Here is a 24,200-nt window from a genome sequence, read left to right as displayed (position 1 = left end):
GAGCCTGTTTGGGATTTTCTGTTTCCCTCTCTCTCTGCCCCTCCCCCGCTCACGCTGTCTCTGTCTCTCTCAAAATAAGTAAATAAGCTTAAAGTAAAGCACACAATTCTGGTTTGGCATATTCACAGACGTGTGCAAGCATCTTCTCAGTTGACTTTTGAGTATTTTCATCGCCTCAGGAAGAAACCCTGTTCCCTTTGGCTCTCACCCACCTCCCTGTCCTCCCTGCCCCCACCAGCCCAAGAGCCATTGTCTCTAGATATTCTCTAGTCTGGGCCTTTCCTATGAACGGAACCCCATAATACATGGTCTTCCGTGGCTGGCATCTTTCACTGAGCATAATGTTTTTCTTTTCACTTTTTAAAGTTTATTTTTTGAGAGAGAGAGAGAGAGAGAGAGAGCACAGGCAGGGGAAGGGCAGAAGGGAACAGAAGATCCAAAGATCCAAAGTGGGTTCTGGGCTGACAGCAGGGAGCACGATGTGGGGCTCGAACTCACGAACCGTGAGACCATGACCTGAGCCGAAGTTGGATGCTGAACTGACTGAACCACCCGGGCGCCCCTGGTTTTCAAGGTTCGTCTGCCTTTAACCTTTTTATGACCAAATATTCTGTTGTACAGATATACTACGTTTGATTTATCTTCAGTCGATGGACATCGAGGTTGTTTGCACCTTTTGGCTATTAAGAACAATGCCACTAGGGGTGCCTGGGGGGCTCAGTCGGTTAAGCGTCCAACTTCAGCTCAGGTCATGATCTCACGGTTCGTGAGTTCGAGCCCCACGTGGGGCTCTGTGCCGACAGCTTGGAGTCTGCTTGGGATTCTCTCTCTTTCCCAAAAATAAACATTAAAAAAAAAGAATCGTGCCGCTAATAAGTGGGCACACACATTTGTGTGGACGTATGTTTCCATTTCTCTCCGTGGCTGCAACCATTTCACATTCCCGATAGCGCTGTACAAGGGCTCTGATTTCTCCACATCCTTGCCAACACCTGCTGTCCTTTGACTTTGTTGATTTTAGCCTTCCTAGTGGGTGCGAGGTGGTCCCTCACTGTGATTTTGATTTGCGTTTCCCTGGTGACCAATGATCCCCAGCATCTTTTCATGTGCTTGGTGGCCATTTGTATATTTCCCTTCGACAAATGTTTGCTGACAGTGGCTTTTGCCACTGGGCACTGGGCTTCAGTCTTCCTGTCTGTGAAATGGGACAGCCACCACCGATGGAAAACTCTCATAGGGAAGAAGATGTGGGATCTGGAAGCATGTGGCTCTGGACTGAGGACATGGGCAGAGACAGCTGCAGCCTCACAAGCCGCGGGGACCAGGGGACAGACAGCCTCCTGCGGCTGGAGGCACCAACCACGCCCACGCCTCTCCCCTGCCGCCTGCAGACGGGCTTTGACTGCTCCCTGGCCGGTAATCTGCAGCGGGTAAAGCATTCTTACGGCTAAGTTTATTCAAAAAAGCGATTTACAAAATAGTTAGTCAAACAGTGTGAGCCGGGAGGGAGGTTTCTGGCTTTTCAGCACACAGTTGATGCTCTGGGTTGAACTATGATTCCCCAAAAGCTATGTTCAAGTCCTACCCCCCAGCATCTGTGAACACGGCCTTATTTGGAAATAGGGTCTTTGCAGATCAAATTCCTTACCATGAGGTCATACTGATTAGGGGGAATCATTCAGTGGTTCAAGTGTCTAAGGACATTGTTCAATGATGGTGTCCTCAGAAGAAGGAAATGTGGACACAGATGCACACAGAAAAGGTGTCCACATGACGACGGGGACAGAGATTGGATTTATGCTGAACCAGCAACGAACGCCAAGGAATGCCAGCAGCCATCAGAAAGGGAAAGAGCATCACCCAGGGCCTTCCCAGGGAGCAGGGCTGGGCTGACATCTCGATTTCAAGCTTCTAGACTCCAGAACCATGGAATACTAGATTTCCATTGCTTCAAGCCAGCCAGTTTGTGGTACTTTGTTAGGCAACGATGTGGGGAAAATGTAGGTCACAATGATGTTAATAATAAAGGCCTGGGGACAATTCTGTTCCATGTTGGTTGTGTGTTTTGCATTTCTGTCCACCAGCGTTTGACAGAGCCCGACTCCCTGCCCGGTGACGCTAAATACGTGAGACCCTCATTTTGTTCCCAGTCTCTTAAGACGAATGTGCTAATGCAAACAGCGGCTCCAGAGGGGACACGAGGGCTAAGGAAAGGCCAGGCTGGTTGGGAGATGCCAACTCTGGCCTGTCAGATGCCTGACACTCAGGTCCTCACCTGAGGGAGGAGGAGGCCCCGGGTGGGGAAACTTCAGGGGACCCTCCCAGTTCAATCCCAGGGTCTGACAGTTGTGCTCTCCTCCTCTGCACAGGGTTCCCGGAGACCTCTGGAGAAAGGTGAATGTCTTTTTCACCAAAAGCTGCTCACAGCCACCCCTGGGCTTACTACTAATTCCTTCTTAAGTCTGTCCCGAAGGGCCTCCCTAGCATAGGGCCAGCTGCTGGGCTCAAGTAATATGTTTTAATCAGCTGCATTAAGCTTTCCCATTTTCAGACATTTTAAAGTAGCTGATGAGACTCAAGGCGTCAGCTGTCCAGAGGGTCGACTTTGTGTCTGGGCAACAATCTGCGAAAGTGTCCATGACATGGGCATGTGCCTGATTCTAGTGAAAGCGTCGGGGAGCCCCTGTAAAATGTAGAAGAAAAAAAAAATCTCTGAAATATAAGAAAAAACAAACCATGAGAAGAAACGCGGGACTTTTATTGCAATCGTTAATAATCTTGAGGTTAACAATTGAACTCATTCGGGAAAATATTTTGCGTTTAATGATTTAGAGCCCAGGGCTACATGCCAGAAGTAGCTAAAAGTACACGAGAAAAAAATGCACCTTGGGAAACAGCCCGGCACCCGGGGCCGCAAAACTAAAAAGTATCAAGGAAAAGGATGCGTCGTAATTTCTGTAGCAGACGGTACAATGGTCCGCCCAGGCCTGACCCAGCCCTGGGAGGTGGCTGCTTACTCACTGTGCTCTGCGACATATGCCCCCCACCAGCCAGCTCCACCCCCCCCCCTGCCCCAGTCTGCAGCCCTGCAAGCCCAATGATACCAACATCTCCACGGCTAAGAAATACTAGATGTGATGACAGGGCACCTTGAGGGTTATTCGCTGGCCCTCAGCAAATCAGCGAGCAGAGAAAGCAAACCTGCCTTTAGAAGGTGAAGCGGCGTTGGGCTCCCCCTCGGGGAAGGGCGAGGGGCGGGTCTGATGAGGTCTGATGAGGTCACGGTTTCCAGCTGGCAGGTGCGGCTTTGGTAAGGACATCGGGCGGCCGGCGGCGCTGGCCTCCGGCAAACACGGCCGTCGGCGGTGGCCGGTCAGGGCCCGGACGGCACAGCATCCGAGTGGACCGGCCCTTTGGCTTTTCGGGACAATAAAGCACTCGACCGCCGTGAGCCCGAGAGCCGTCCAGGGCCGCTCCGGGCAGGAAGGACGGGCTGCAAGAGTAGGACCATCTGACTTGAGCAGGTGAACGGGCCCGGCAAACCGCACGCGGGCAGAAGAAACTCAGGGCAGTGGGATTGACAGGTGTTTTCTAGCTCACGTGGAACACGGTGTTTCTACCTTCTTCTAGGCAGAGTTTCATCTGCTCTTTCCACAACGCTCTTGCTTTGGTGTTCCAGAACTAGCTTTACGTCTACTCCTCCACCGGTCGGTGGTCACTTCTAGAACTCAGAAGCGGCTCTAGAGGGGATTACGAGAAACGCAGGTTTGCCTGATTGCCCTGCTGGAGGCGGTCTGGATCGGGGCCGTGCCGGGTTTGGGACGCACACGGAGATCTCATTCTGGAGCTGTTCCCTTTGCACACACGGTCTACGTTCTCCTTCTCCGGAAGGTGGCTCCTGGGATTAAAAAGCCATTTCAAAGACGGGAGCTTCTCTTTGGCTTTTCCCAGGAGTACCTGGTGTCCCCCTACAGCGACCCCCTGTCACACGGGAAGGAGAATTCGGTAACGCTGCTGGCACTTTCAAAAGCCTGCCTTGCCCTGCCTTTCTGAAACGCGCCCCTGTGATTCTGAAATGCGTCCCCTAGGTGTTAAGACGCGTTGTCCTGTTACCAAAAAGCATGAAATGGTCCACTTTCCCTCCAGCCTTAATCTCCTCCTCCCAAATCTGTGCCCTCGATGACCGCTGACGCACAAGTAAAGCTGGGCTTTGAACACTTCACTTAGGTCTCGGCAAGTTCTGCTAAAGGCACGTACAGGGGCACGCTGACCCTCAAACGACATCAACCAGGACTCCCTGCAAACGAGGTTTGGGGTCAGATCCTTTCTAGTGTCAGACACGGAAATTTAAGGCAAAGGACGGGGCGCTTCACTTTGTCTTAGATTTCCCAGGGGAGCAGCGGGTTGAAGAAAACGCCAATTGTCTCTGCCGGGGAGATACCAAAGGTCGGGATATCGAGGCACTGCTGGTGGGGGCGCTGGGGCCTCGCCGTTCACTTGCGAGGCTGCTGGATGTGCTGGGTTCTCGGGGAGGGGTGCTTGTCCATGGAGGCGTGGGGCTTCTGGTGAGCCACCTGGGCGGCCGCCGGTGGGAAGTCTTTGTCGCCCTGTCGGGAGACAGAACGCACCAGCTCACCAACACTGAACAGCGGGGTAATGTAAGAACAAAGCCCCCGACCCCACGTCCTCTGGCTTCCCCACAGGGTGGGCAGTGGGCTGGGGAATCTGCTGGCAGGTAGAAGGCTGTCTCCTGGGACCGTGGGGGTCCTGAAGCTGTCTGGGGTGCTGAGGGGGGCACCCAGAGGGTGACAATGCTGTCTGCCCCCCTTGCCGTGAGCTCAGGTCTCCATACGACTCGCTCAGGACTAAGCCGGTATTGGGTGGCTTTCTTCTGCGAGAACTGTGACCTCTACATCCAGGGACAAAACAGAACCAAATCCAGTGTCCTAATTCTGATCTGCTGCCACGGCCGAGTCAGGGCACTTGTTGGGAAGGAGACACAGCCAGGGCAGGGCTGAAAGCCGTGAGATGAAGCCAGATCCAACCTGCTGAGTCTCACAGAAGGCACCTGGCTGTTTGTCGGGGAGGAAATGCCTTCTTGAGACAACAGTGCATGTGTGATGGTGGCTGGGGCCCAGACCATGGCAAGCAGGCTGGAGCCCTGATGTGCAGGGGCTGAGCTGTCACCATGGGTGGCTCTGGCCTTGTGTCAGCATTTAATTTTCTTTTGTGTATTTGAGGAGCCACCTGTGTGTCCCCCGGGGTCCTGGGGCTCCGTGGTGAGCTGTGTCCAGCAAGAGCACTTTCTTAAGTCCTCACGTGCTAAGAGCTCGGATGTACTGTGAGCCACAGGGCTATGGTTGGCACCGCTGTGCCCTCCCTCAAAGGAGAGTGTGCTGCTGAGTCATTAAAGGAAAATGTTGGGGGGCACTTGGGTGGCTCAGTCGGTTAAGCACCCGACTTCGGCCCAGGTCTCGATCTCGCGGTTCGTGGGTTCGAGCCCCGCGTCGGGCTCTGTGCTGACGGCCCAGAGCCTGCAGCCTGCTTCGGATTCTGTCTCTGTCTCTCTCTGCCCCTCCACTGCTCACACACACACTCTCTCTCTGTCTCAAAACATTAAAACAATTTTTTTTTTAAAGTTGGGTTTCACCAGAACTGGGGCTCTTGAAAAGTAAAGGGTGCGACAACCCCCCCGTGAGTTTAGTCTGGGGGCGGCAGACATTTGTGGTAACGGGCCAGACAGTAAATATTTCGGGCTTCGTGGCTCAGCTGCCACTGTAGCAGGAAAGCAGTGTAGACACGCATGAATGGGTGTGGCCGCGTGGGGCTAAAACCGCATCCACCGCTAAAAGGCATCCACGGACCCCGGGATGTGAATTTCATGTCATTTTCATGTGTCACAACAACTAACTCTTATTTCGATTCTTATTAAGTCTTGTTTCGCTGGGGAGCAGCCGACCCTGGTTGAGTCGAAAGAGAAGGGGGAGCACGAGGAAGGCGGGGGGCAGGCAGCTCCGGCTCCTCTGTGTGAGCCCCGCTGGCAGTGCTCGCCACACAGCGCTCGCCGTGGAAGCGCTCCACAGACAACGACACAGCCCAGGGGCCTCTGGGCCCCGACAGATGAACGAATGGGGTCTAACAAAGACAGGAGGAGTCCCACAGCGCACCGAGGGTTTGGCGGAAAGGCTCTTACCCGGGCGATCACACCGGAGATGAACACGGTCGGTTTGGGCGGGCTGCAAGACAAGAAGGGAAAAGGCGATTTCAGGGAACAACTCGCAGAAGTGGAGGGAGGCAGGCAGCGCGAACTGGAGGAGGTGGGTTTGGGGGAGCGTAACAGACGGTGACCCGGGAGGACGGAGGAAGGGGCAGCCGACCTCCTCTAGTATCGCATCCCACCCCCCGCTGGCCATTGGGGCCCTTCTCCTGAGGCTGAGTTCGGGCAGGAGCGGGAGACCAGCAGGCAGCAGGTGAGTCCTGTGCTTTCTTTTGTTGTCGTTCGGGGGGCTGTCCCCAAATTGAGGCTAGGGGCAAGCCCAGGTGTTTTTGTTTCAAGAGACGATGGACACAGGTGCTTCCTGAGGCCGGGAAGAAACAGGGTCGCACTGGGCAGAACTCGGAGACCCCCACTAAGGAGGCATTCTTCCGGGGCCCTCGCGAGGTGCGCGGCTTCTTTCTGGCAGCTTCTAACGGGTGAGATCCCAGAGCCGATGCAAAAGCTCCTGGCCCCTAGGAGACCCAAGTATTAAAAATGCAGGGTCCTTGAGAAGCTATTGTCATTTCTTAACATCTCAAGTCATATTGAGCTCGCCCACCTGTCAGCGAGACTGGGGAGGTGGGGGACAGGACCAAAGCAGTAACTGTGCATTGCTGAAACGCAGACAGGTTCAAACGTGCTGACGTCGGTTGTCCTTCTACCAAGTGGAAATGATCGCAGTTAATAGATGGATATCCCTCCCGTCTTTCTTTCTGTGGACAGACACACTTGTTTTCACATTGAACTTCTTACAAAAGAGTCACGTTGTTTTCTGCATTTAGGATCCGCCGAGCATACTTTCACGTTAGCATACACTCTCCTGTGCACTTTCAAAAGTGGCTGCACGTCATTTAAAAGTGGCTGCCATCATTTAAAAACATGAGAACACAGTTCCAGGGAGTACACAGGTGCGCTCCCCCTGAATGCCTCCACCAGAGGTGAGGGGACCGGGGAGCAAGAGGTGAATACAACGCCAGCCTGGCAGGGAGAGGGTAACAGGGGGTGCGGGCGGCTCCGGTGGGTGGACAGCCTTGCTGGGCAGACAGAGGGGCGTCCATCCCGTGAGCTGCCCAGCTCGCCTCCCACCTGCTCTGCTGGGCATCCTGGGAAGGAGACCACTTGTCTTAGCTTTGTTTTGCCGCAGGCAAAAGTCCCAGTATTCGGTAAGTTCACTGTTTATATCCCTAACAGTTGAGCTAAAATACCCCAAATTCCCCCAAGTGATTTCTGTCACTTCAGGAGACTAAGAAACTTCAAGTCTTACTAAGCAGCACAGAAACGTCCCCTACGTGACTGGTTTTATTTCGCTTTTGTTGTGTGCTTAAATGGGTTGGATTTTTTTTTTCTTTTATTACGCATATGATTTGGCTACAGGATCAATAGCCAACCAGAGATGAGTGAGTTCAACCCAAGTGTGAGTCCCCCACGTAGTGTATTTGGATTCTAACATTTCATAAATGTTTTAGAAAGGAATATGGTCCTGGCACCATAAAACTTTCTTACATTTTGAATGTTCCTTTAAAAATCTAGGAAGAGGGGCACCTGGGTGGCTCAGTCTTTGGCTCAGGTCATGATCTCGTGAGTTCGAGCCCCGTGTCGGGCTCTGCGCTGACAGCTCAGAGCCTGGAGCCTGCTTTGGGTTCTGTGTCTCCCTCTCTCTGTGCCCCTCCCCTGCTTGTGCTCTGTCTCTCTCTCTCTCTCTCGAAAATAAGATTAAATAAACCTTTAAAAAAATTAAAAATAGATTAAAAATAAAAATCTGGGAAGAGCCTAAAGTAGGGATGGTTCCATTTCGTCAACTAATCACGCGGCATCACCTTTCAGGGAGGCACCGCCATTGTTTTGTACCAAGAGTGTACGATTGCTTGAATCATCTCCACTTTTCTTGGGTTTGTAACCTCAGTCAAGGCTCTTAAAGGCAGTAGAGACAGCTCCCTCCCCTCAGCAAGAACTGGATGAGAAAGTCACCCACAGAGAGTGAATCTAGTCAGAGTAAATACACTGTAGAGTGGCTTCCCTGGTCCAAAGTGAGCCCCAATAGGTGGCCGAGGAAGCGTGAGCCATTATCTATATAGAACACGAATGCCTGGGCGTCCGGGTGGCTCCACTGGTTAAGTGTCCAATTTCAGCTCAGGTCATGACCTTGCAGTTTTTGCGTTCGAGCCCCACATCGGGCTCTCTGCTGGCAGTACAGAGCCTGCTTCAGATCCTCTGTCCCCCTGTCTCTCTGCCCCTCCCCTGCTCGTGCTCTCTCTCTCTCAAAAATAAATATTAAAAAAAGCCCACATATGCTCTCTCTCTCTCTCTCTCCCTGTCTCTTTCTATACGTGTATGTATACATTCGTTATTGAAAAACGGACAAAAGCAGACAAGACAAAAAGTTAAAGTCGCGTGTAATTCTAACTGACTCTGTGTATAAAACACACAGATGCACATTTACGCCCAGAGCCAGACTATAAGGAAACTGCAGCCACATCAGCAGCTTACGCTCCTGGGGGAGTAGCACCTGGTTCTGGAGAAAGGAGGTGGCCTGTCGCAAGCAGAGTGCCAGCCTGCAGTGGGTCCCACGTCCTGAACCCTGGGAACGCCCGGCCCCCTCCGGACGGCAGTCCCTGCCCGTGGTTCCTGGGATCTGGTCATCGGCGCCCGCTCCCCTGTGTGCGTGGAGGAAGGGTCTCCAGACCCTAGGAGCCCCATCACGGGGTCCCACGCTTCCACCCGATGGCCCCCTGACCCTCCTCCGAAGTGCCCTTCAAAGTCTGGGTATTTCCGTGCAAGTCGGTCCCTGTGTGTCTCCCACGTTAAACACGAGGGTGGGTTCCAGTCCTTGCCTTGAGAACATCGCGGAACATGTGTGTCAATGATCCTAAGAGGTCACTAATGGCCCTGGTCCAGCCCCAGCATCAGAAAATGCACGGGGAGGGAGGGAGCGGCCATGCCTGGAATCTTGACTCCCACAGGCTCCCCTCCAGGTGCGTCTCCCAAAGAGACCTCCCCTCACGACAGTAAAGCGTCCAGAGCGACTCTGGGGACTAACAGAGACCCCAAAATAAGAGTGCCCCCAGCCCGGCTCACTCCCTAGGGCGTGTGCAGGGGCTGTGGGCACAGAACCTGAGGATGGTGTGCAAAATGGCACTCCCCCCGCCGACCCCCGTCTTCCGGAGGCACCTGTGCTTTGACGAGTCCTTACTTAAGCTGTTGGGCTTTAATGGCTTGTTGGATTCAGCTCATAAAGGTAAAGTGTGTCCGTGAAAAGCAAGCTGGACTCAGAGGAAAGAAATATGCTCTGAGAACAGTCTGGGTGTTGGGTGGGAAGACAGCCGGGTGCTGGTGGCTCTGTAAGCCAGACTTTTACAAAATTTTTTAATATTTATTTACTTTTGAGAGACAGACAGATTGGAGTGGGGGAGGGGCAGGCAGAGAGGGAGACACAGAATCCGAAGCAGGCTCCAGGCTCCGAGCTGTCCGCACAGAGCTTGATGCGGGGCTCGAGCCCACAGACCGTGAGATCATGACCTGAGCCAAAGCTGGACACCCAACCGACTGAGCCACCCAGGCGTCCTGAGCCACCCAGATGTCTTACGGCATGTATATTCTGTACAAAATGGCTCTTTAGGGTTGCAATGGAGGGAGGGGAGTTTCTGAAACATTCTGCTGAAATTCAGGAACCACTTTCTGGTTAGGGGTGAGAAGAGGGAGCAGGTGACGGGCGCATATACCCCATGGCCGCTTTGGAAAGGAATCCGGAAACGGTGGGCAACCCAAATTGCAGAAGTAAACATTAACATTCCATATTAATAGAAATATTACAAGATAAGTAAATACTAAAAAATTCAAAACTCAAATATCCTCTTTTCCAGCCTTTCGTTTTTGGTGTTGTCTTAAGAAGTACACGGCACTGATCGTGCCTACGCGTATCACAGGCTTCTTGCCGGGCGTACCGGCCGGCACGGGCCCACGGGGTTGCCGAGAGAGCTGTGCAGGGGTGAGGGGTGTGGCCCAGGGAGCCACTGAGGCCATACCACCCCCACGTCTTGGCCACGGCAGGCCCCATTCCTTCCGCCAGGTGCGGGGCTTGTGACCCCCTGTTCAAAGGGACAGGAAGTCGCCCTCTGCGCACCCAGAGGGCCGATCTGGGCAGAGGAGCCGGGGCGCCAAGCTGGCTTCGGTCTGAGCAGACTCTGGGGCGCAGCCAAAAGTAGGCATATTCCATCCAGTTAAGCTGGCTCGGAAGCGGCCGTGAAGACCTCAGACTTCATCCGGCTTCCCTGTGCTCCCGCGTCTCCATCTGTCGGTGCTGCTAAGAAATACAGCACCGGAAGCCACAAGGGGAAAAGCCCTGCAGATTTTTAAGTAGGTTTTTTCCCATGTTTTTTATTTATTTTTGAGAGAGAGTGTGAGTGGAGGAGGGGCACAGAGAGCAGGACAGAGAATCATCCCAAGCAGGATCCGCACCGGCAGCACCGAGCCCGGTGCGGGGCTCGAACCCACCAACGGTGAGCTTTCAGGACCCGGGCCAAAATCAAGAGTCAGACGCTTAACCGACCGAGCCAGCGAGGCGCCCCTGCACTGTTTTAAGTTTTAACAACACATTCAAGAAATGTGCTGTACGTGCACACTCTTACCTAGCCTGCAGGGGAGGCCCGGGCCCGGGCTGGCTCTCGTCAGCGGCAGGTAAACGATGCTCCCGAAGACGGTGTGCAGTCTCCCCTCCCCGCCCGGTCTGCTTTAAAATCCCAGCTAGCTCAGCAACTAATTTATTTACCGTTGTCGCCGCTGTAAATCGTACAGCTGTACAACTGAGTGGCAATACGTTCACGATGTCACGCAGCCACCTCCACCGCCACCACCCGTTTGCAGGGCTCTCGGCATCCTTAGGAGACACTAGTAAACAGCAACCCTCAACCCCCTCCCCACCCCCTGCCCACCCTCCTCCCCCAACCCCCTCCCCAGTCTCCTCTCCCAACCCCCACCTCCGGTCCCCTCCCCAGCCTCTTCCCCCAACCGCCTCTTCCAGCCCCGTCCCCACCTCCTCCCCAGCCTCCTCTCCCAGCCCCCTTCCTCATCCCCTGCAACTGCTGTTCTTTCTGTCCTAAGAACTCAAACTACTCTGGGCACCTCACATGAGTGGAATCACACAATATTTGTCCTTTTATGCCTGGCTTATTTCACTTAGCATAAGGTCACCCAGGTTGTAGCACATAGCAGAGTTTCCTTTTTTTAAAAAAAAGTTTATATTTATTTTGAGAGAGAGAGGGAGGGCGGGAAGGGCAGAGAGAGAGAGAGAGAGGGAGAGGGAGAATCTCAAGCAGGCTCCACACTGTCAGCTCAGAGCCTGATGCAGGGCTTGAACTCACTAACCGTGAGATCATGACCTGAGCTGAAACCAAGAGTCAGACGCTTCACCACCCAAGTGCCCCAGAACTGCTTTCGTTTTGAGGCTGAATTATATGCTATTATATGGGTAGGTCATGTTCTGTTTTTCCGTTCATTGCTGATGGACATTTGACTTGTTTCCACCCTTTTGGCTCTTGTGATTAATGATGCTATGAACACTGGTCTAATAGGATCTGTTTGAGTCCCCGCTTTCAAATCTTTCATGTACACGCTCAGAAGCGGAACTTCTGGGTCATACGGTAATTCGTGTTCAGCTCTGAGGAACCGCCAAGCTGTTTTCCATAGACGTTCCACCGCTGAGGTTCTCCCCAGCAATGCACAAGGTTCCAATTTCTGCACATCACCAATACCTGTTCTACTCTGGGGTTTTTTGATAGTAGCCATCCTAATGTGTGAAAAGTGGTGTCTTATTGTTTGGACTTAGCAACTAATTTTTTTTTTCAAATTTTCATTTAAATTCTAGTTGGTTAACATACAGTCAATATTGGTTTCAGGAGTGGAAGCCAGTGATTCATCACTTACATACGACACCCAGTGCTCATGCCAGAAAGTGCCCTCCTTAATGTCCATCACCCATGTAGGCCATCCCCCCCCACCTCCCCTCTCCCCGGCCAGCAACCCTCAGTTTGTTCTCTGCATTTAAGAATCTCTTGTGGTTTCCCTCTTTTTTCTTCCCTCTCCCATATGTTCGTCTGTTTTATTTTTTAAATTCCACCTATGAATGACATCATAAGGTAATTTGTCTTTCTCTGATGTATTTCGCTTAGCATGATACACTCTAGTTCCATCTACGTGGTTGCAAATGGCAAGATTTCATTCTTTTTGACGGCTGAGTAGTATTCCCCCCCCATGTATACATATATGCACCACACCTTTATCATCCATCAGTCGATGGACACTGGGCTCTCTCCAGAGTTTGGATATTGTCGATAGTGCTGCTACAAATACTGGGGTGCACGTGCCTCTTCAAATCTGTATTTTAGACTTAGCATACCAATATAAGAATATGCTTTCCGGCAGCACAGAATACCACGTATCCATGTGTATTGATCAGTCGTCCAAGGTCTTTATGACACAAAACACCCCCCGGAAATCTTCTTCCCTTCTCTGATACTAAAAAGGCTATAATCACCTGTAAGGACATATGGCAGCTGCCTGTGACAAGATGACCGAAGGCTGACCTCTCCCATGCTACCTAGTGGTGACATCTAGTTCCACGTGGCTCCTCTTCTGGCACAGACTGTGTTGTGGATTTTCATCAGGGTTGGCCAAAGGGCCCCCTAGTTCTTTGTCTTTTTCCACCTACAATTAATAGAATCTCAAAACTGGTAAATGATTGTTGGTTACATTTGTCTAGTAGAAACACTTTCTAAGCTCCTTGAGATGTGGTAGCTTAAACGAAAATTCACCAACGAGAACCCCCGGTAAGAGTCTGCTTACAAAGCTGTGTTCGCAAAAACACACATATTTTAAATTCCATTAGGGCTCCATGCACAGCATAACGTACATTTCCAAGATTCTATAAACTGTGATCGCGGCTTTGAGGATTTATTTAATCTGATGAGAATCATTCTGACAGATGTGGTTTTGAAGATGAACATTACTTTCTCTCAGGAAACAGAGACGGTGAAAAATATTGTTCCTGCCCTCCCCACATCCTCGGGCTTTTCCAATTTTTTAAAACCACACTTATCTAAACTTAAAGGAATTGCAACCGAGGCGGAATTAGCAGGGATTAGCGCCCAAGAAACAGCTTCTTATGTATCGGCAGAAAACTCCGAAACTTCCTCACACCTGCCCTAAGCAGCTGCCAAATATGCACAGAGGTTTCCAAGGCTCACCTGTTCAGGACCACATCACAGTCTCGACAGGGTCCTCTGTCCTGAACTACAGATCTCATTATTTATTTCCTAAGTTTCCTTGATGAACAAGCTCCATGCTTCCTTGGCATCCCAGACAGGGGATGAGATGCCAGGAATGCGTGGTGGACGAGTGTCCCCGTGGAAGGCGGACGGCCCTCAGGACTGGGTTTTCTGGTCTCGTCTTTAAATAAAAGTCCCCAGGGGTGAGAAAACCATGCATGGTTTCAAAGCTCTGCTAAAAATCTAAAACAGCAATTATTGAAATAAATGGCCACATATTTAACTTAACGCAACACATCCAAATGACAGTCCAACATGGGATCCACAGAAAAAGCGTCAAGATTACTTTACATTCTTTTTGTGTGTCTTAAGACCTCACGACCTGGACTGTCAGTACAGGCCTCGGGAGACGTGACGTTTTCTGTCCACTCTGCCAGGAGAGACTCAGCCGCCCTGGACATTAGGGCCGGGAAGGAGGCTAATGCGACCTGATCCAGCTTTCCTCCCCGTGGACCGCCGCCCTGGCCTGCGCCCTCGCGTCTCTGCACACGTGAGCCTGAGGGCCCTCGGGGAGGCCTCTGCACCATCTGGGGCTCCATCCCATGACCAAGGCCTCTTCTGCGGGACAGGCCTTCAATGTTTGAGGAGGGCTTCCACAAACCTCGGGGACACCCCCTTCCCAGGCTAAAGGACAGGACTGTAAATTCCTTCACTGTCTGGGGCCCTCCCCCCACCTCCATTCCAGTGTGGTCTCTAGACCTTTGCCCAGAACCACACCGACACTCCAGATGCGCCCCAGCAGCCCAGGCCTCTGCAGGATGCCTACCGGGTCCAGGAACGTTGATGCTCCTCTTCCTCAAAGCTACGGAGAACAGCGCAGCCTGGGGAAATGATTCTGGGCTCCCTGGCAAGGACCAAAACGCTAAGCTTCCCAGGTCTGCTATCGGTAGGCAACATGGTGGGCGTGATTTGTATCCACTGCTCTGCAGCAACCCTGCTTTCCTAGTTGCTTACATGGGGTCCTTCCTCCTCCTCCCTTTAATTCCAGAGAGCATCTGTTCTAGGTTTCTGTGAACGGCTGGTGATGTTCTATGCCTACATGAGCATTTGGTCTATGCCTCCCCAAGTGTGCTGGCAGAGATTAGGGTAGCTTGGTTGCTGCGTAGGAGCATTTTGGAATGGGGACACACACACACACACACACACACACACACAGTGATCAGGACTGGGAATCCAGTCAAGTCACCCATCCTACTGCAAGTAGTCAAAATGGCGGCAAAGGCATTGCTGCAGAGTTCTATTTAACAGAATTATTTTCATGTTAGTGCCTTTGGTCTGGGTTCAAGGAAGGCCACTATGTTATCCTCTGCAAGTATTTTCTCCTCTTCACGTAAATGCACTCTGAAAATATCAGAGGGAGATGTTTGTATACAGATGGGGTCATAAAAGCCTGTAGCGCGTTGTTTCTTAATTTTTCTAAGGGATGACAATGATCTCAGATGATAATAGCTACTATTTATTGACCACTTACCATGGGCCAGGCACGGAGTTAAGTGCTTTACGTAGAATTATTGTATCTAACCCCCTCAAACTTGTGAGGCAGGAACTACCATGCCCATTTTACAGATGAAGGAATGATAAATTAGAGAGGTTAAGCAATTTGTCTGAAGGCTGCATGGCCAAGGACCGTGATGACGCGTGACGGGTTTTTTGACAGAAAAGACTTGGCAGAAAGTGATCTGAAATGCTCAGTACTGAGGCCACCAGCCTCTCCTCCACCCACAGCTCCTGGTCCCAGAACAGGAGACAAGGATGGAAGGAAGACTGGCCGGGACGCTGGCAGTGGTCAGTGGTAACCCAGCACCACCCAGAAAAGGCTATATCAGGCGAGTCATCATGTGATACTCCTTCCCGGTAAGAAAACAAGTGTGCGCCCAGGAGGGGATTTTCCCTAAAAATCTCCCGAACAGTCAGAGTTGTCTGGTGAGTCAGGGAGCAGTGCTTACATGAACACTCAGGCCCAGAAGGCTGTGTCAGAGTTTTGATTTCACTTTCCAATAAGCAGCTAACAGTTCTGTGAGAAGAGGCCTCCCCCGAGGACACACAACAGAAGCCACCCCCCCCCCCCAATTTAATCTGTGGGCTGCTCACAAGAGGCGCCATGCTGCTCCCAGACCACAGAGACTTTCCGGGGTGCTGTGTGCGGTCAAACGGGGAGGAAGAGGCAGGACCCACCCAAATGCAGCCCCACAAATGGAAACACAGTGCACCTGACCGCAGATGACCGTGAGGGCTCCTCTGTGGCCCCAGGCGCTGCCATATCTCTCACACGCCTCAGCCTCGGCCACACTGACTGAGCCCCCTGGGGCCACAAAGCAGGGCTTTCCCTCAGGGGGTGACCCAGCTCCAGAGGCCGGGTGCAGGCGCAGAAGCAGACATGGTGACCAGCTCTAGGACAGCGACGGACAGGGTGCTCTTCTTAGAGGAGGGGGGGGGTCATCGCGGACCCCGACAAGGTGACATGTGAGCTGAGTCATGGGAAGGACACGACCTGTGTTCTCATGGAGTTTATGGAAAAGTATATCCCCACCTGGGGTGATATATATATTTCCCAGTAAATGGGAAACAAACCCTTCCTAGCCATTTTTTTTCTTGACATATCTTTCTGGCTTGGCGTTAATTTATTTGGGTTATTAATTTTCTAGACACCAAAATAATAATTAGCCTGGCTGGGGACCAGAAGGAAACAGCTTACTTGACTGCATTTCTTTGTAATGTCATTCTTCAAAGACTGACAGTCAAGGTTGTTGGGCGGCCCACAGCACTCCCACAAGATGGCGCTGCTGGTCCTTTTGCTGGCTGTAGGGCCGCAAAGCTCTGACACGCTCCGCAGAGGACAGCTGAAGGCTGGATGTCCCCGGTGGGCAGGGGCACCTCAGGACAGGCGTGTCCCCCGTCTAAGGAACAGATGATTGTCCAGGGAGTCTGTCTAAAGGGAAATAAAACATGACTCAAGGGCTTTTTTTTTTTTTTTCAACATTTATTTATTTTTGGGACAGAGAGAGACAGAGCATGAACGGCGGAGGGGCAGAGAGAGAGGGAGACACAGAATCGGAAACAGGCTCCAGGCTCTGAGCCATCAGCCCAGAGCCTGACGCGGGGCTCGAACTCACGGACCGCGAGATCGTGACCTGGCTGAAGTCGGACGCTTAACCGACTGCGCCACCCAGGCGCCCCCATGACTCAAGGGCTTTAAATAAAATTCTAAATCTAAGGAGAAATAATCTGGAACCCAGTTCCTTCCGGATTTGGTATGTGGAGTTTGTAGATCTTTTTTAAAGGGCCCGAGCAAAGGTACTTTTCTGGGAGAGAATGTCTGAGCCTGTGTTCAAACCGGTCTCCTAACACCTTATTTTCAAGGAGACGACTGAGGCTCGGGGTCAGGAGTGGTGCCATGTCACCCCCTTGCTCACACCTACTGAGCATCTGACTTTGGGACAAATCCTTAGCCAGGCCTGATCCTCCTGAGTCCGTCCTAGAGACGCGTGGGGGTCCAGGTCTCTGAGGGCTTCTCAAACGACTTCCATCCAGATGACATTCCACCCACAGATACATGGCTCATTGTTGGCCCAGATGCCAGCACTTTAACCCCTGCTATTTAGAGAAGGCTGTCAGCCCAAGTCCTGAGTGTGGCGTAGACGTGAACGATGCGTTCTACCGACACTCAGGATCCATTGGGAAAGCTACTGATTGTTTCAACGGGACCTGGGAATCTTCATTTTCCCTCTAGACACGTATTTCCAGAAGCTACTCTAAGCTTAGTGCTCTGTCCATACAGAGATCCCATCGTGTGACTGATGGATTTCCCTTCTTCTCTTTGTCCTTACCTCCTGTCCCTGTTCACTGGACACAGAGAAGGCCCACATAGCAAGCATTCTAATTGTTAGCCCACATCTCATGGACTTAATGCACAGGGTCGTCCCGGCCAGAGGGGGTGTCTGCGCGCATCACAAGAATGGGTTGACCACTTTGGATGAGGGAAACCACGCTTCCAGGCGGGGTGTGGGTGGGCTGCAGGGTGCTGGGCACCTGCACGCTTTAGAAAATCCACCTCATTCGGCCACTGCCTCTGTAGAAAGTTCGGGAAAGATGCAGAAGCACAGAGGAAAGTGTGCAATGGAGCGTTTGAGGACCCTGGCTTTGGAGACAAACGGCTCTGGCTTCAAATCTCAGATCAGATGAGTAGCCTCTCTGGGCCTCAGGGTCCACTTGTGTAATGGGAACACCACCTCTTTCCCAGAATAGTTGACAGTTTACATGGAATAATGTATACACTGGGCTTAGAATTATGTCTCCGCCAACAGAGTTACATTAAGTGGTAACAGATCCTGAATTAATTTCCAAAATAAAGACAGCCCACAAGGTGTTATTGTGTCTTCTTAATTGTAACTTAAAAATTCTTTTCCTTTCTTTCTCTCTCACTCCCTTCCTTCCTCTCTCCTCCCTCCCTCTCTCTTGACTACAGAATTCCAGAGTTTCTTAGAGCTTCTTTGAAGAATGCCAGGGTTTCCATCTTTTTTTCTCACTCCTTGTTCTGAGCTCATACGGTCACACTGGGGTAGGAAGGGAGGGTTTTTGCAGAGAGAAAAGGTCCCTTACTGCCAGATTCCTGTATTATTCAAAAGGCATAGGGGGGAAAAAAAAGACTGCCTCCTTTATGTTGCTAAACGTTCCAGGGAAGATACCTTTTTAGGAAGAATGTAGATTATCATTAAAGACAAGGGCTAAGTTTAAAAAAGAAAAAAACAAAACAAAACAAAAAAAACAGTCTGTGTGTTGTACCACATGGCAATGTAGGAGATGCTGGGAGAAAAGCTTGCCTGTTGGTTGAAGTTCCAAAGCTACACTGTTGGAAGATGTTTGCTGTAGGTGGGTGGCCCCTTGAGAAGCTAAATCAAGGAATATTTTGGTGATACTTGCAAAGGCTCCTCGGTGCCGCCTGGGAAGTTGCTGTTCGTAAGTTCTTGTTCTGCAGTCCACTCACTCCTTACAACAGGGAAATGCTCTTTTCTCCGGCTTAGTTTGTATAATTATCAGACAATCTGTGTAACCATCATATTTACGCGTCACATTTTTTAAACGGTACTTCATTTCCGTTAAGTAGCATTGACACTTAAAGCTATTCCATCTTTGGTTCTGAGTACATCCATGTTTTGGGGTCAGACTCTTGAAGTTCAATTGCAGGGAATGCCGGTGAGTAAATAGTTCGTGCTGAGTGGGTGGGTGCTAAAATCAAAGTACTTACTGTCTGTGTTCTGGAATCAGATCCAGTCGGCTGTTCAAGGTCATGGGTCACATTTACAATTATGTGATTTGGGGAGGAGGGTGTCCATAGTTGCAAGTACATATTTTCTCTAGCTGTTACAGCTTTAAGTAGGAAAGTGATTGTGTAAGTAGGAAAAAATCTGACAAGTGTTAACAGAATTCCCATTACGATGATGTACCAACTGACATTATATCAAATACAGACACCAAGAATCTCACGTGGTCTCGGTCCACTTCCAGCTCCAGGAGAACAGGTGGCTGGCCTGAAACGGGACCAGCCAGCGTGAAGATGTTTTTTCGGGAAAACCCGACAAGAAAAAAGGAGAGATGCCAGATTTCACTTGCTCTCAGGAGACTTTCGGCCACGGGAGCTTTGCATCAAGCAAAAGTCAAAACATGGCCTGGGAGGACTGAACACGGCTTAGGTTAAAGTCAAGTACACGGGATGATGGACAAGAGCTTTCGGATTTCTCTGTTGCTGGATTCGCCTGTAATTATATCCTTAATCCACCCTCCAAAGTCCTGGCAGGGAGGGATTTGGTGAGCTGACAGCAGCAGCAGGAGCCCAGCCAGCCGGGCAGGACACAACACGCTGCTGCCTTCGAAGGTCCCCGGATTGCAAATTCAGCTGCTTCTTGACTGAAAACACTAGCTCCTGGACCCTCCTCGGGTCACGCCGCACCCTCATGCTTTTTCAGCAATAATAGAAATAGAGGAGCAAAGTCAAGCACACAGAAATTGAAACCCACCTCTAACTCTGCTTACTTTTACAAACCAGTAAGTGAGTTATGAGGACTTGCGTTCAATCCAAGAGCCCTGCCCTCCCGCACCTGTTTAGAACAGAGGCTCCGGAATATCCAAGTAGCGCGCGAGCATGATAGGGACAAGCCGTGGGGTGGACTAACGTCAAAGTCACTTACGCTGGTGAGAAAGGCACTCCGGGCACTGACTAACGTCTTCCTTCACTCCCTGACACTGAACAGTCCTGCTGCTCTGATCCCGGTGACCAGCTCACTCCCTGGGTAAATTAATGTAGTCAGGACCCTAAGGTTTATTTGTGGTTTGTCTGTTGGTATCAGTTGTTTATTCATTCAACAGACACACGTCTAAAAGTACCAAGCACGCCTCAAAATCGGGCAGCGTTGGAGTTTCATCTGACGCACTTCCTGCTTCCTGCTGTTCAGCAGCTCGAGGGACACCGGGCTCACCCCCACTGCTCGTCACCGTCTCTTCTCCTCCACTAGCGAGTGTTCGGTGATCATCCGTTGTCTGGGACTCCGCAGTGGGGGCTGGGTGGAGGTGGAAGCCATCAGAGAGCTGGACCCAGGGGCCCCTCGAATGTCATCAAGGGGGGACTCCTGTGAGGTTTCCCAGAAGCGGAAAACAGGTCATCATGATTTTCCAGACACAGGTCATTCCTGTTTCAGTGTGGCCAGTCTCCGTAGCAACCGTAAGAAAACGGAGCATATCCTTATCTTCACCCACAGGAAGGACTTCCACGGGCCGATTCTCCGTCAAGGATGCAAAGTCCCCCAGGGCTGCTCCTGGGGACCTTGGGGAACCAGAGCATCTCCCTGCACTTGCTGAATAAGCACCTCAGGTGGAGGAGGAAAGAACAGAAGCACGGGGTAAAGCAAGCGTCCGACACATGGCGCCCTGGACCCCATGCCCGAGGCTCTCGTTACCACTTCCTCCTTCCAAGAGCTCCCTTTAGGCATCTGCTACCTTTCTTTCCATGGGGACAGCCAGAAACCTGCTTTTGCCACCAAAGAAGCATTCGACGTGCCTTGTATGAAAAAGTGAAGCAGATAACAGAATGGTGAGGCAGTTCCGTGGCGCTGAAAAGGAGAACAGGGCCGCCAGACAGAAAACGGGCATTGTGACAGCCAGGTGGCAGCACACACTTGAGACTCAGTTTCCTCACCCGAAATAAGGAACTAATAGCTCCTCTGGAGCTCAGGGGAATTTGGGGAAGATCAAGTGAGCTCCATGTGGTAAGGCAGGCTGCACATAAAAGCAGTGACTCAAGGAGAGAACCACTATTAGATGCGTGGGTAAACTGAACATATCTCGAGGCCACATTAGAGAGGGGAGGGAGGACAGGGTGATGGCTATCATATGCAGAGAAGTCAGAGCAGAGAAGCACATCCTTGTGCCTGGAGGGCAGCTCCCGGCACCCTTAGGCAATGCTTGGGGACCACGGTGCAGATGTCGCCAGGTGGGGAGAGGACTGAACCAGCAATGACCTGGAGGCCAAGGAGAGACTGTCCCGAGGCCACGGCCGTACAAAGCGAGGCTCAGGCTGAGGGAGTGAGGGAAAGTGTAAGAACAGCAAGGTTATAGTTCAGAGTGTAAGAACTTTCACTCCTCTGAACTTCACAGCAGTGAATCACAATAAATGTAAATGAGCTAAAATGTGATGCAAACAAGGTTGGGACACCTGCTGGGCCTGCAGGAAGAGGCATTTGTTAGGGTTGGGAGAGGTGGACCTTTCAGTTGAAGAGTTGGTCCTGGCGGCGGAGCTCGACCCGACCCAGCTGAGGTCTAGGACAGTGCAGATGCCAGTGGCATTGGGGGGTCTGCACACGGGGATCTCTGCATGCCACCAACATGCCTGGGCCCCTGCATCGAATAAGCATTTTCTGGGAAACCACTGGTGCCAGCCACAGGGCTGGGTACTGAGGACACAAATGGGGCCTGCCCTCCTGGAGCCTAACTGCATGAGGGCCCTGGGCTCCCCAGGGTGGACTGGAACTCAACACAGACCTAACCTACTTGCCAGTGAACCCGGGGCCCTTGTTTCTCTAGGTCACATGCTCTAGATAAGATAACCCAATTTTGCTTTGCATTTTGTTAATCAAAACCAGAATACACCGCCTGACAAATGGGAGTCCTCATGTGGGCAGTGGGAGAGAATATTCTCTTCTAGAAACTCTGTGGGTCCTGGAGGAGGGGGTGTAAACCCGTGTTTGCACTGTTCCATAGCCTCAGGTAGGCATCTGATGATCAAGCTGTCACCTAGGAAACCAGAGGGACAGACCACAAGGAAAGGTGCTGCCCGGGAGGAACTGGGAAAGGTGAGGGGCAGGGCGCCTGTGGGAGCAAGGCAGGGACTGGGGCATCCACTCACTTTGAGGCTTTTCCTAAGGAAACAAAGGAGATACGTAAACAAAGCACCCAGATCAAAGTCGTTTGTATCGATGCTGCCTGTTTCACAAAGGCAGCCGGAATGGGAGCATTTGCTTGGAGCACTGTCTTAAGGAACTAAGTTCTATCAGGTACAAAGAACCCTAAAGGGGAGCTCTTCTTAAGCTCAAGATGCAATTTGTTGCTTTTCCTCGGCATTTGCCTCAAAAAAGTGCTGATCTGACTAGAAAAGAAAAGACAGCATCTTTATGGTGCAGTAACACGGCTGGGAGAGAGTCTTAAACCACTCTCGGTGACATCCGTACAAACATTTTCTGCAATGCAGTCTTCAAAAATGATACAAAGGCAGATGGCATGTTTGTCTTCCTATATTTTCTAGGAAAAAGAAGCAGCTAAGCCCTGCTGCGTCCTCCTTGACCGGTGGAGAGGACGCAGAATCAGCCTCAGCTGTCCCTGGGGTGGTCATGCGTCCCTGATTCCTGGGGCTGCTGGCCCGGCCTCGGTCCTGGCATAATTACTAGCCACACCACCTTTCACCCTCAAACCATACCGGTCTAAACATGTTGCAGAGTCACTCCAAGCCGAGCTGCAGAATTCTAGAATTAACCTTAACATTCCCAGGGCTTTTAGGAGTTTCGTTGTGCATGGAAGAAATGCTAATGTCCCCTCTGGTCTATTAACACTGAGTCAGCTGGGAAACACCTGCTCGAAGGCCAGCTAACATGTTATCTTTCCAATGCCTTCCCCGATCTGCCGGCCTGTGTGGATTCTTTCCCAGCTGTGTTCCCGCAAAAACTTCCCACTTATCCGTGCAGCGTAGACTTTTGCACAACGAGTTCCCCTTGAAGGTCAAGGACGGTGGTGGCATCTGTTGTTCCAAAGCACTGCAGCGTCTGGTGTAGACAGAGCTTCAACAAATGCGGCCAATGCGTGAGCACGGCTGGCCCAGGCTGCAGCAGAGGCGGGATCGAATGACCCCAGGGGATTAATTGGGGATGTTTGTTGCCCACGTCTCAGAAATGCACGCGACTCCTTGTGTATGGAGGGCCTCAGAGGTTTGCAAGGGAGCCATCAGAGATCAGGTGGATTTATTTTTGTTACCTACCGACCAGCTGGTGATGGGGAGGGAACCTGGGGTTCTTGAATTAGTAAACGGCTTGAATTAGTGAGAAAGGGCTGAGGCTAAGAGGCCCTTCTTCAGATCACCTCACGTCAAGCTTCCATCGGTCAGATCTTGAAGGACAGGGGTGCTAGGGGCAGAAAAAGGAGAAGGAAGGGTACATCCTTCTTCAAACCACTCTCAAGAGTCTGAATTAAGACATTTAACAGGAAAAACCCCATCGTCTTTCTATATGGCAATTCCTGGCAGGTGCCAACAAGGGCTGGATTTCTTAGCAGGACTCTCCCCGTATTTCCCTAAAAATCTAGAATGGGTCAAAAAGTACAGGTAACCAGACTGAGGTCCCGGCTCAAAGGCAGCCAACCTTGTAAAGAAACCGGCGTCTTTTTTTATGAAATGCGACTTCACCCATGACAAAAGTCCAGTTCCATGCAAAAGGGACTGTAACGTCCAAACCATCTTCTCAGGAGCCTGGAGAAGATCAAAGTGTGCAGCCTCCGTCACCACCCGTCCCCTCAACGCGGACAGTCTTACAGGCTTTGCCTCTTCAGCTGGATTCTCAAATGCCCGAAGGACCCAGGTCTTCATCTGGAAACTTCTTCCTTACCTACGGCCGTCTCCTAACGATGGTTGCTCATCTCAAGTACATGTTAGGACACGTGGCTGGCTGCTGTGGACTCGACTCCCTGTTGTCACCAAGCACTGAAGAACATGAGTGAGGTCCAGTGCCAAGCCAGAGCGGTCACTTATGTGGACACAGAGAGGCTTTTTTCCCCCTCAGAAACAGTATTAATGATGCCGAGGTCCCCGTAGTGTCTCACAATCCACGGAACCCGAGGGCAGGACACGAAATGCCAGTGAGGGGAGTCTCGGGGCTGAGACTGGCCGGCTGGTTTCTGCAGCCCCCGGGTGCGGGCAAACGCCTGACTCCACGTGGACAGGTCGCTTTGCTGTGTCAGGTACTCTACGCTTAGGAGCAGTGGTGTGGGATTCTGTTTTAGCATTCTGGAAGCATCACCGAGGGAGGAGCCCGATGACGTGAGCTCTAAAAGGCCTCTTTTCCCTAACAATTAGAAGACATATACGAAAGCAT

The 24,200-nt window shown here is 51.5% G+C and overlaps 1 protein-coding gene across 2 annotated transcripts in view; it reads right to left on the bottom strand.

Annotated features, from left to right (window-relative positions):
* Positions 1-1,431: 1,431 nt before the first annotated feature.
* LOC123578785 (death associated protein) overlaps positions 1,432-24,200 on the bottom strand; it is a 66,023-nt gene continuing 43,254 nt past the window's right edge. Inside the window, exons 3-5 of one of the 2 annotated variants that reach the window (XR_006702512.1) lie at positions 6,194-6,236; positions 3,206-4,607; positions 1,432-2,683 (exon numbers count right to left, since the gene is read on the bottom strand). Coding sequence is in view for 1 of the 2 variants with exons in the window: in XM_045441974.1 (XP_045297930.1) it covers positions 4,494-4,607; positions 6,194-6,236 (157 nt within the window). In the remaining variant the exon portion in view is untranslated. Of the gene's footprint in view, positions 2,684-2,737; positions 4,608-6,193; positions 6,237-24,200 lie in introns of those variants that run through there. The other variant, XM_045441974.1, reaches the window with a different exon arrangement.

The sequence above is a fragment of the Leopardus geoffroyi genome, chromosome A1, assembly GCF_018350155.1.
Source record: "Leopardus geoffroyi isolate Oge1 chromosome A1, O.geoffroyi_Oge1_pat1.0, whole genome shotgun sequence".
Classification (NCBI taxonomy): domain Eukaryota; kingdom Metazoa; phylum Chordata; class Mammalia; order Carnivora; family Felidae; genus Leopardus; species Leopardus geoffroyi.
The sequence above is the reverse complement of the archived record's forward strand: the minus strand, read 5'-3'. Positions and strand labels throughout refer to the sequence as shown.